Consider the following 13,280-nt stretch of genomic DNA (forward strand, 5'->3'; position numbering starts at 1 on the left):
ATAAATAACCTTTCTAATGATACCCCATAAGCCAGGTCATGTTAAACAGTAAGCTCAGCAGATGACGTACATGAAGACAGGTTTGACAAAAATCCATGTGGGTCACAAAATCGTGATTTTGTGGTACCCATCAAAACATGACCGTAACAGCTATTCAGACTCTATATTTTGTCTGTTAAAATCCTATTTCTTATTTTAGGGATCCCAAGGCTTCTGAAAAATACAGGTTTGTTATCCTGTCACTGCATGAAAACCCAATAATTCAGATAAATTCACATTAATGAGTTGCCTGTATTATAGTGTAATACACGTGAATTCACTTGAATCCACATAAATACAGGCTTGCTGAATACAAAAAATGGATTCCTGACTGTATTCATCTGTATATGCACTCTTCAGCTAAAATACAGGCAATAATCCATGTTAATACAGTAAGTATTATAGGGTTTTCATGCAGTGTGTGGGGTTGGGGGAAGGTGCACGTAGACGCCCCCTGTAGCCAACGGCCTAATAGATTCTGAGTCATGCTTGCTGTATAAGTAAGACAAGGAGGCATAGACAATTTTCCAAATACGTCTTATCAAAATTATTTTATAAAAAAATATTTAAAATGTACATTATAAAACTAGACAGTCATCAACAATCTATTTACTTGAAGGAGAAAATGGCAATATGGCTATGTGTGCGCGTTTTAAAGTCTTCTTTTTAAGGCTGTGCATTAGTTCATTGCATAACACTAAAATGCCTATTCACGATATACCAATGTAGCAAAACTTGCAATTTTAGTGAGTAGAGACAATAATGCATTGTAAATACCCACTTTTGACATTCATTTTCTTCTTCAGCACATTGCAATTAGTAAATAACATCCATAAATCTGTTTGATTTGCTTCATTGGGAGGAAACAATAGTTATCGTATTTCGTATATCGTATTCGTGTTCCTCAGAGAAAGCAATATCTGAGCTTCCAAAAAATGTAAGATTTGTGCTATTTCATGCTGGTTTACTCAATTAAGGAGAGGATATAGTACCCCCTACCCTACCCATTTTTCGCTATTTTTTGCGGTACATACAAATCAAAAACCAGTGCAGACAGGTAGTGCATCCCAAAATATCCAATGTAAACATCTTTTTTCTAGTTCAGCAGATTCCAAAGAACAAAAAAATACCCATGTAATAGGTTTATGGGGGGGGGGAGGGTGCACGGTTGGCCCCTCCAGCCCACGGACTATTAGCTATGCCCCCGGCAAACCGTCAATGTAGAATTTCTGAGTGTGTTTAAAGATACCTAGTAAATTAAAGTTTTCTTCAAATGTCAGACTATAACTTCAATTAAATCATCCATATTTGGCTATTGCAACTGCCAAGCTAACAAATTTTTAATCTGCTAAGCCTTTATTTGATTTACTTTGTATTTGATGGAGTGTTGATCTCATGACTCTGTAACTTTTATAGTGTTGATCGGACATAGCTTACTCTGTATAATTTAAATTGCAGAAGATCAACTATCATCGACTGTTCAAATGACCGTTAACAGTTCAGCTACTAGAAACTCAACGGCAGAATCAACAGTTGTCAATACTACACTCACGGATGTTGTACAATCTTCAAATGACACAAGCCCAACTTCGCCAACCATGACAAACACCAGGGCAGACATCAAGTCCACCATTAATGTGACAAGCTCCAGAGGTAAGAAACCCCTTGAAACGGTAGATTTCTATTCACACTGTAAGTGCCGTGGACACAAACCAAGTACTCCACCGTAGAACGGATGGCGAAGATATGGTGGTAAAGAACACTCATGCTAAACTTAAAATGAGCACTCTGACATTGGCCTAGACGGGCTTTGCGAACACACGTATTATGTTGCCTCTTAATTAGCCAGGGGCATTTAACATCTTACAATTAGAAATCCCATGGCTCATATTTTTACAATGTTCAGACATTCGCTATATTGAGACTTGAACAGTAGTTAGATTTATGATAGAGAATATTGATTGCTACATGCCATTTATGGGCTTGTTCAGGGTAGTGCATTACCAGATAAGAATGTAATTCTCCGCAGCCAAGTTATTTCCTAGCTGCGAAATGCCAACCTCATATACGTTATAATAAGAGTAACTACATTCGCCGATGATAGGAAATCCTTAGCCTTTATGCCTTATCATCTTTTGCACCATACACACAAACATAGAAATATTTGTGTAGACAAACTTTATTCATATGGTAGACTCACAAATCAACATCATGTGCGACAGATCGTGGATATCTCAATGAGCATTATGGGACCAGATACTGGCACTCCAATATAGCAGCACAAGAAGAACGTTTAGAGCGCAATGAGTTATCACAATCGTAACCAATGAAAAGCTCCCCTCCGCTTAAAATGTAGACGTCTTCCTATTTATAGGCACTCGATCGTCGTTAGGAACTGAGAGAAGAGGTCATTTTGATTTTATTCTGGGCATTGTCAGGACAACAGATATCACGCGCACGATATCGCTGTCTCGCCGAGCACTTACCATGCGTGGGAGGAAAACTGTGCCTCGAAAACGGTAGAATGTTTTGCTTGAGCTTTTCTAAAAATGAGCAGAATTTTTTTAATGAAAATACAATACTTGAGTAACATTACTCGTGTAATAGCTACCCGCCATATTAACGTCACATGAATGGATAAATTTATGCATAACTTTTTGATAAATCTTGTTATATATGGCCAATAACCGAGAGGTTTTATGAACACGAATCGCAAAGAAAATAAGCAAAACATAGGAAAAAAATAAGCAAACGTTTCTATTTGTAATTGTTCTGCTATTTGTAAATATTACATAAGAGAACACTTCGAAAGCTACTTATATATAAACACTATGAAACCAGCGGTAGAACAGGAAGTGTGGAGACCTACTCGGTTTAATAAACGGACAACAAATGCGAAACGGTGAAAATAATGTAATTCTGTGTATATTGCTGTAAATCCAAGTGTATCAGTTATGGCCCTTACAAACCGTCAATGTCGAATTTTTAAATATGTTTAAAGATGCCTGGTAAATTAAAGGTTTCTTCAAATGTCAGACTATAACTTCAATCAAATCATCCATATTTGGCTATGGCAACTGCCAAGCTGACAAACTTTTAATCTGCTAAATCTTTATTTGATTTACTTTGTATTCGATGGAGTTGTTGATCTCATGACTCTGTAACTTTTATAGTGTTGATCGGACATAGCTTACTCTGTATAATTTAAATTGCAGAAGATCAACTATCATCGACTGTTCAAATGACCATTAACAGTTCAGCTACTAGAAACTCAACGGCAGAATCAACAGTTGTCAACACTACACTCACGGATGTTGTACAATCTTCAAATGACACAAGCCCAACTTCGCCAACCATGACACACACCAGGGCAGACATCAAGTCCACAATTAATGTGACAAGCTCCAGAGGTAAGAAACCCCTTGAAACGGTAGATTTCTATTCACACTGTAAGTGCCGTGGACACAAACCAAGTACTCCACCGTAGAACGGATGGCGAAGATTTGGTGATAAAGAACACCCATGCTAAACTTAAAATGAGCACTCTGACATTGGCCTAGACGGGCTTTGCGAACACACGTATTATGTTGCCTCTTAATTAGCCAGGGGCATTTAACATCTTACAATTAGAAATCCCATGGCTCATATTTTTACAATGTTCAGACATTCGCTATATTGAGACTTGAACAGTAGTTAGATTTATGATAGAGAATATTGATTGCTACATGCCATTTATGGGCTTGTTCAGGGTAGTGCATTACCAGATAAGAATGTAATTCTCCGCAGCCAAGTTATTTCCTAGCTGCGAAATGCCAACCTCATATACGTTATAATAAGAGTAACTACATTCGCCGATGATAGGAAATCCTTAGCCTTTATGCCTTATCATCTTTTGCACCATACACACAAACATAGAAATATTTGTGTAGACAAACTTTATTCATATGGTAGACTCACAAATCAACATCATGTGCGACAGATCCGCGATATCTCAGTGAGCATTATGGGACCAGATACTGGCACTCCAATATAGCAGCACAAGAAGAACGTTTAGAGCGCAATGTGTTATCACAATCGTAACCAATGAAAAGCTCCCCTCCGCTTAAAATGTAGACGTCTTCCTATTTATAGGCACTCGATCGTCGTAAGGAACTAAGAGAAGAGGTCATTTTGATTTTATTCTGGGCATTGTCAGGACAGCAGATATCACGCGCACGATATCGCTGTCTCGCCGAGCACTTACCATGCATGGGAGGAAAACTGTGCCTCGAAAACGGTAGAATGTTTTGCTTGAGCTTTTCTAAAAATGAGCAGAATTTTTTTAATGAAAATACAATAATTGAGTAACATTACTCGTGTAATAGCTACCCGCCATATTAACGTCACATAAATGGATAAATTTATGCATAACTTTTTGATAAATCTTGTTATATATGGCCAATAACCGAGAGGTTTTATGAACACGAATCGCAAAGAAAATAAGCAAAACATAGGAAAAAAATAAGCAAACGTTTCTATTTGTAATTGTTCTGCTATTTGTAAATATTACATAAGAGAACACTTCGAAAGCTACTTATATATAAACACTACGAAACCAGCGGTAGAACAGGACGTGTGGAGACCTACTCGGTTTAATTAAACGGACAACAAATGCGAAACGGTGAAAATAATGTAATTCTGTGTATATTGCTATAAATCCAAGTGTATCAGTTATGGCCCTTGCAAACCGTCAATGTCGAATTTTTAAATATGTTTAAAGATGCCTGGTAAATTAAAGGTTTCTTCAAATGTCAGACTATAACTTCAATCAAATCATCCATATTTGGCTATGGAAACTGCCAAGCTAACAAACTTTTAATCTGCTAAGTCTTTATTTGATTTACTTTGTATTCGATGGAGCGTTGATCTCATGACTCTGTAACTTTTATAGTGTTGATCGGACATAGCTTACTCTGTATAATTTCATTTGCAGAAGATCAACTATCATCGACTGTTCAAATGACCGTTAACAGTTCAGCTATTAGAAACTCAACGGCAGAATCAACAGTTGTCAATACTACACTCACGGATGTTGTACAATCTTCAAATGACACAAGCCCAACTTCGCCAACCATGACACACACCAGGGCAGACATCAAGTCCACCATTAATGTGACAAGCTCCAGAGGTAAGAAACCCCTTGAAACGGTAAATTTCTATTCACACTGTAAGTGCCGTGGACACAAACCAAGTACTCCACCGTAGAACGGATGGCTAAGATGCGGTGATAAAGAACACCCATGCTAAACTTAAAATGAGCACTCTGACAATGGCCTAGACGGGCTTTGCGAACACACGTATTATGTTGCCTCTTAATTAGCCAGGGGCATTTAACATCTTACAATTAGAAATCCCATGGCTCATATTTTTACAATGTTCAGACATTCGCTATATTGAGACTTGAACAGTAGTTAGATTTATGATAGAGAATATTGATTGCTACATGCCATTTATGGGCTTGTTCAGGGTAGTGCATTACAAGATAAGAATGTAATTCTCCGCAGCCAAGTTATTTCCTAGCTGCGAAATGCCAACCTCATATACGTTATAATAAGAGTAGCTACATTCGCCGATGATAGGAAATCCTTAGCCTTCATGCCTTATCATCTTTTGCACCATACACACAAACATAGAAATATTTGTGTAGACAAACTTTATTCATATGGTAGACTCACAAATCAACATCATGCGCGACAGATCCGCGATATCTCAGTGAGCATTATGGGACCAGATACTGGCACTCCAATATAGCAGCACAAGAAGAACGTTTAGAGCGCAATGTGTTATCACAATCGTAACCAATGAAAAGCTCCCCTCCGCTTAAAATGTAGACGTCTTCCTATTTTAAGGCACTCGATCGTCGTAAGGAACTGAGAGAAGAGGTCATTTTGATTTTATTCTGGGCATTGTCAGGACAACAGATATCACGCGCACGATATCGCTGTCTCGCCGAGCACTTACCATGCGTGGGAGGAAAAGTGTGCCTCGGAAACGGTAGAATGTTTTGCTTGAGCTTTTCTCAAAATTAGCGGAATTTTTTTAATGAAAATACAATAATTGAGTAACATTACTCGTGTAATAGCTACCCGCCATATTAACGTCACATGGATGGATAAATTTATGCATAACTTTTTGATAAATCTTGTTATATATGGCCAATAAAGGATCAGTTTTATGAAAATAAATTGTAGGGAAAATAAGCAAAATACAGGCAAAATTAAGCAAGCGATTCTATTTGTAATTGTTCTGATATCTGCATATGATAAAGAAAGGAACTCTACAAAAGCTAATTATTTGAAAACACGATAAAACTACCGGTAACACATGAGGTGTGGAGACCTACTAAAAAATTAGCCCACAACATTTGTGTGTCCAGAGTTTGGAAACCTTTAGAGAATTCTAAGTCGAATAATCCCAAGGAGGTTACTATGCAAATACGAAAGGTTTCGGAGGACAAATTCAATATGGCCATAATGATTACCATTGGCGACGGACTGTGAACGGACAACCAATCCGAAACGGTGTAAATGTAATGCTGTATATGTTCTTGTATCAATATGCCTATACATGTGAGGGTACCAATTATGCCCCTGGAAAACCGTCAATGTCGAATGTCTAATCATGTTAAAAGATGCCTAGTAAATAAAACGTTTCTGCAAATGTCAGACTCTTACTTCAATCAAATCATAAATATTTGGCTATGGCAACTGCCAAGCTAGCAAACGTTTAACCTGCAAAGTCTTTATTTGATTTACTTTGTATTCAATGGAGTGTTTATCTCGTGACTCTTTAACTTTAATAGTGTTAATCAAACATAGCTTACACTCTGTTTGATTTCATTCGCAGAAGTTGAAGAATCATCGACTGTTCGGATTACCGTGAACAGTTTCTCAAAATTAGCAGAATTTTTTTAATGAAAATACTATAATTGGGTAACATTACTCGTGTAGTAGCTACCCGCCATATTAACGTCACATGTATGGATAAATGCGTGCATAACTTTATGATAAATCTTGTTATATATGGCCAATAAAGGATCAGTTTTATGAAAATAAATTGTAAGGAAAATAAGCAAAAGACATGCAAAAAATAAGCAAAAATTTTTATTTGTAATTGTTCTGCTATCTGTAAATGATAAAGACGGGAACTCTACAAAAACTAATTATTTAGAAACACAATAAAACTACCGGTAACACAGGAGATGTGAAGTCCAACTAAAAAAATTAGCCCACAACATTTGTGTCTCAAGAGTTTGGAATCCTTTAGAGAATTCTAAGTCGAGTAATCCCAAGGAGGTAACTAAGTAAATCAGAAAGGTTTCGGAGGACAAATTCAATATTGCCATAACGATTACCATTAACGACGGACGGTGAACGGACAACCAATCCGAAAAGGTGTAAATGTAATGCTGTATATGTTGTTGTATCAATATGCCTGTACATCTAAGGGTACAAATTATGCCCCTGGCAAACCGTCAATGTCGAATGTCTAATCATGTTAAAAGATGCCTGGTAAATAAAACGTTTCTGCAAATGTCAGACTCTTACTTCAATCAAATCATAAATATTTGGCTAGAAAACTTTTAGCCTGCTAAGTCTTTATTTGATTTACTTTGTATTCAATGGAGTGTCTATCTCATGACTCTTTAACTTTAATAGTATTAATCGGATATAGCTTATACTCTGTATGATTTAATTTGCAGAAGTTGAAGAATCATCGACTGTTCGGAATACCTTGAACAGTTCAGATACTAGAAACGCAACGGCAGAATCGACAATTGTCAATACTACACTCCAGAATGTTGTACAACCTTCAAATGACACAAGCCCAACTGTTCCAACAACGGCACACACGAGGGCTGACATCGAGCCAACCATTAATGTGACAAGCCTCAGAGGTAAGAAACCCCTTAAAAGGGTAGATTTTTATTCACACTGTAAGTGCTGTGGACACAGAGCAAGTACTCCACCGTTGAACATATGGCAAGGATGTGGTGATAATGAACAGTCGTTATCAACTTAAACTGAGAACTGTGATGTTGGCCCAGTTGGGCATTGCGACAAACACGTCACTTATTATGTTGCCTCTTTAGGAGCCAGGGTCTTTAGGGGATAGGGGCATTAAATCATCTTATAATTAGAAATACCATGGCTCACATTTTTACAATGTTCAGGCTTTCATTATATTAGACTTGAACAGTAGTTAGGTTTATGATAGACAATATTGATGGCTACAGGCCATTTATGGGTTTGTTCAGGGTCATGCATTTACCAGATTAGGATGTAATTCTCAGCGGCCAAGGGATTTCCTAGCTGCGAAATGCGATCGTAATATACCTTATAATAAGAGTAACTATGTAAGCCGTTGATAGGAAATCATTAACATTCATTGCTTAACATCTTTTGCACTATACAGAGAAATATAAAAATATTTGTATAAAGAAACTTTATTCCTATGGTAGAAGTATAAGTTATCATCATGCGCGAAAAGTCCGCGATTTCTCAGTTAACATTATTGGACAAGATAGAGGCACTCATATATAGCAGCAAAAGAAGAACTTTTAGGGTCGATATTGTGTCACAATCGGAACTGATCAAAAGCTCTCCTCCACTTAACATGTAGATGTCTTTCGATTTCAAGGCAGTCGATCGTTGTACGAAACTGAGAGAAGCAATCATTTGGTTTTTTGGGCATTGTCATGTCAACAGATATCACGCGCACAATATCGCTTAAGCACTTACCATGCTGTTCGGAGGTAGACTGTGTCTATGAAACGGTAGAATGTTTTGGTTGAGCTTTTCTCAAAAATTAGGAGAATTTTTTTTATGAAAATAGTATAATTTGGTAACATTACTCCTGTAATAGCTACCCGTCATATTAACGTCACGTGGATGGAGAAATATGTCCATCACTTTATGATAAATCTTGTAAAATATGGCCGATAAACGAGAAGTTTTATGAAAACCAATTGTGAAAAAAATAAGCAAAAGTTTTTATTTGTAATTGTTCTGCTGTATGTAAATATTAAAGAAGGGGACTCTTCAAAAGGTACTTAGATGAAAACACTAAAAAAACTAGCGGTAACACAGGGAAGTGTGGAGACCTACTCGTTTCACTGAAGCTAAAAAAATTAGCCAACAACATTTACATGTCCAGATTTTGTAGATAAACGTAAGTCGAATAATCCCAAGGAGGTAAGTAAGTAAATACGAAAGGTTTCGGAGGATAAATTCAATATTGCCTTAACGATTACCATTGACGACTGACGGAGAATAGACAAACAATCCCAAACGGTGTAAATGTAATGCTGTATATATTGTTGTATCAATATGCCTCTAAATCCAAGGGTACCAATTATGCCCCTGGCAAACCGTCAATTACGAATTTCGAAACATGTTTCAAGATGCCTAGTTAATAAAACGTTTCTGCAAATTTAAGACTCTTACTTCAATCAAATAATAATTGGCTGTGGTAACTGCCAAACCTAGCAAAGTTTTAATCTGCTCAGTCTTTATCTTATTCACTTATTATTCAATGGAGTGTTTGTCTGATTACTTTTAACGTGGTGTTAACCGGACAGAGCTTATTAAGTATGATTTGATTTGCAGAAGTTCAAGTATCATTGACAGTTCCAACGACCATGAACAGTTCAGCTACCATACACTCAACGGCAGAAACAACAGATGTCAATACTACACTCCAGAATATTGTACAGTCTTCAGGTGACAGAAGCCCAACTGCACCAACTATGGCACACACCCTTGCAGACATCGAGTCCACCATTAATGTGACAAGTTCTAGAGGTAAGAAACTCCCGAAATCGTAGATTTTATTCACACTGTAAGTGCCGTGGACACAGAGCAAGTACTCCACCATGGAACATATGGCAAAGATGTAGTAATAAAGAATACTCGTGCTAAACTTAAACTGAGCACTGTGATGTTGGCCCAGTGTTGCACTGCGAACACACGTATTATGTTGCCTCTTTAGGAGCCATGGTATTTTGGAGCCAGGGGCATTAAATCATCTTATCATTAGAAATCCCATGGGTCACATTTTTTGAAATTTATGACCAGCCCCCAATTCAAAACTTTTTATGAAAACACTGTAATTAGATAGCATTACTCCTGTAATAGCTACCCGACTTATTAACGTCACCTGGATTGAGAAATATGTGCATGTCTTTATGATAATTTTTGTTAAATACGACCAATCAAGGAGAAATGTTATGAAAACAAATTGTAAAGAAAAAGCATGAGACAGGCAAAAAATAAGCAAAAGTTTTTATTTGTATTTGTTCTGCTATCTGTAAATATTAAATAAGGTAACTCTTCAAAACCTACCTATATGAAAACAGAATAAAATTAGCGGTAACACAGTAGGTGTGGCTACATATTTTACTGAATCTAAAAAAGTTAACTGACATCATTTGTGTTTCCAGATTTGGGAATCCTTTAGAGAAATCTAAGTCGGTTAATTCTAAGGAGGTTAGTAAGTAGATACGAAAGGTTTCGGAGGACAAATTCAATATGGCCATAACGATTACCATCGACGACGGACGGTGATCAGACAACCAGTCTGAAACGGTGTAAATGTAATGTTGTATATGTTGTTGTATCAATATGCCTGTAAATCCAAGTCTACCGCTCCGGTCCCCATAAAGGACTGTATTTGGTCTACCTCTGCCGTAGTGCAGTGTACTGAGACACTGTCCGTGTATATCAGTCTCTTTGAATCCTCATCTTTATCAGTTGTCGGTCGACGATCCTGCCGCAGCACTATAGGGTGTTTTCCTTGGTATTAGGAGCATTTCGCTTTCTGCCTGCAGTCCTTAATCCGATGACCAGGTTTCAGACAACCAAAACATACACCTTGGTCTCTCAGAAACTTAACAATATCTTCTTGACTGGCTGCAATCAAACGTTCGCAACCTTCGAAAGGATGATTGCTATTGTGGCAGTACAGACATAGTCTCTGTTGAGCCTTTTGTGGTTTGGAGGTCGAAGTATTGCTCTTCTTGCTCCCTTGGTTCGTCTTCATTTTTGTGCTCGTAACACTAGTGGCAAAAGATTGTTCCACTTTGTCTGTGCCTTTATTCTTTTTTACCGGATTGTCGAGACTAGCCATTGCTTGTCTGCTGTAGTCCGGGCATGACAGTCTGCTTGCTTCGGACTTCACCAGATCGACGAGGTCTTCAAATGTTACTCTTTTCTTGGCTTTGTGTATCTTCGCTGTGCGTTTACTCCAAGAATCTTGGATAAAGTAAGGAAGCTTCTTGACGATGAGCTTCATATTTTCTGAATGTTCAAGTATTTCTAACCCAGCAACACAACGGGTTTCTGTCCCACATCGATTCAAGAAGATGGCAAACTTGTCTAACGAGGCAACGTTGTCTGGCTTGATTTGAGGCCAGTCTAAAACCTTCCTCAGGTAGGCGTTGGCTATCTTGTGTGGATCACCATAGCGCTCTTCCAGCTCCTCCATGGCACCTTGATATGCTTCACTTGCATCTATACCTGCATACCCTTGAACGATTTCATGGGCTGTGCCTTCTGTGAACTGTCTCAGCAGAGTGAGTTTATCTTTGTCATCTTCTGCAGTCGGTACAAGTTTGGTCTCAAACTCATCTATGAATGATCTGTACTCCATGATGTTACCATCAAACTTCTTTATCACTGTGGACATTTTCTTTATTGCTCTGATCATCGCCCATTATGCAGAGTCACGTGTTGTCTTACTCATGTTGCTGCCGCTACTTCTGTTGGAAATTCTGGAAGCTGCTATGCTGACTGCATCTTCTAAATCATCAGACTCACTGTCACTCTCTCTTTTTATTGTAGGAGTTTTCTTCGTATATACTCCTACTGGTGTTGTGGTATTCCGCGGTTTTGTTCTGGACGCAATTGACTTGTCCTCCAGTGGTTCAGTCTTAACATTGATGGCGATGTCGTCCTCGAATCCATCACTGAAAAACTTATTCAGAGATCTAGCTTTGGCATCAGCTACGGCAATCTTTGTCTTATGGCTCATGTTGTTCCTCTACGAGTTGGAGCTCATGTTTTGCATGCTCCATTTCTTGCTTCTGCCGCTCTTCCTTGAGTCGGAGCTTATACTTGGCACGCTCAATTTCTTGCTTCTTCTTAAGCTTGGCTGACATTGCCAACAGTTCAGCCTTTTTCCTTTCGTCTGCTATTTTGGTAGCCGAGAATGCACTGTGGCTCGTATGGTGGCTGATTCCACTCAGTCTGCCGACTATAGACAGTCTCAGTATGATGACTTGAATGACGCTATCTGCTTGTCTTACGTCATCTTGTGGATGAACTGGTGTTGAGTTCACTTCTTGTTCGCTCAACCATGCACTGGTGTCTGTGAAGAAGGTCCTACAAACGTCTTCAACGCTGACCAGCCAATGAAGGTGATCGTCTTGCACCTGATCCTTCGGGAGTAATTCTGCGTATTCCTTGCCGGTGGAGGCAAAGCCTTCATGCAGCTCCATCACACTTCAAACTTCAGTTTGACCGTGAATAAGTCTGCCTTATCAGCGATAAGCGCCTGCACTTCATTTGCCCTTTTAGTTGGTGAACTCACTTTTTTCTCTAAGAAGCTAGCTTTATTAGCTAACATATTTTCAAGTGCTTTTTCAGACGGTGTTCTAACACGACTGCTACGTCTGGGCCCTTGTGATTCATTTTCCAATGATGAAGCTTTTAAATTCCGTTCTTCAACTTCCATGGTTTGACTTAGGTGAATATCACAAGTCCGATGTAATTATCGTTAATGAGAAATGTAGCGCGCAAGCACATTCCTTCAGACTCAAAATAATTTGTCTGCAACTACTGTGCAATAGTCGTCTACAGCTGATATTCCATAATGCATTCCCTCTTAAATAAGATGAAGCAAATATCCGATCTGAGTTTGACGTGGTTTATTCGAATATACGCATGTCTTCAAGACTGAGAACAACAAATTCCCTCTATGTATTGGAATGTTTGGGAACAATTAACTGAAAACAAATCAAACAAAAGGATACAGGAAGTGAGAACTAAGGCCAGGAAGAAAAAATAAATTGTTCATCGGAATCGCCGCTTCTACTTTGGCATATTTGGAATTTTTTTTTTGATTGCGGCAAATTCTTACTTCGGCATTACAAATATGTTTAGTACTGCCGTTGGTGGCGCCCTACACTTTTTCGGGTTTTCGCG

At 38.2% G+C, this 13,280-nt stretch overlaps 2 protein-coding genes across 2 annotated transcripts; one reads left to right on the plus strand and one right to left on the minus strand.

Annotated features, from left to right (window-relative positions):
- The first annotated feature begins 1,637 nt into the window (after nucleotides 1-1,637).
- LOC139152222 (uncharacterized) lies at nucleotides 1,638-10,536 on the plus strand. Its single transcript, XM_070725362.1, has 6 exons — nucleotides 1,638-1,692; nucleotides 3,255-3,449; nucleotides 5,012-5,206; nucleotides 7,781-7,975; nucleotides 9,687-9,881; nucleotides 10,520-10,536. Exons 1-6 carry the CDS (start codon nucleotides 1,638-1,640, stop codon nucleotides 10,534-10,536), a joined length of 852 nt encoding a protein of 283 aa, XP_070581463.1.
- A 342-nt stretch (nucleotides 10,537-10,878) lies between these two features.
- On the minus strand, nucleotides 10,879-11,763 carry LOC139152223 (uncharacterized). Its single transcript, XM_070725363.1, has one exon. It carries the CDS (start codon nucleotides 11,761-11,763, stop codon nucleotides 10,879-10,881), a length of 885 nt encoding a protein of 294 aa, XP_070581464.1.
- Nucleotides 11,764-13,280: the final 1,517 nt, after the last annotated feature.

This window comes from Ptychodera flava, chromosome 15 (genome assembly GCF_041260155.1).
Source record: "Ptychodera flava strain L36383 chromosome 15, AS_Pfla_20210202, whole genome shotgun sequence".
Taxonomy (NCBI): Eukaryota; Metazoa; Hemichordata; class Enteropneusta; family Ptychoderidae; genus Ptychodera; species Ptychodera flava.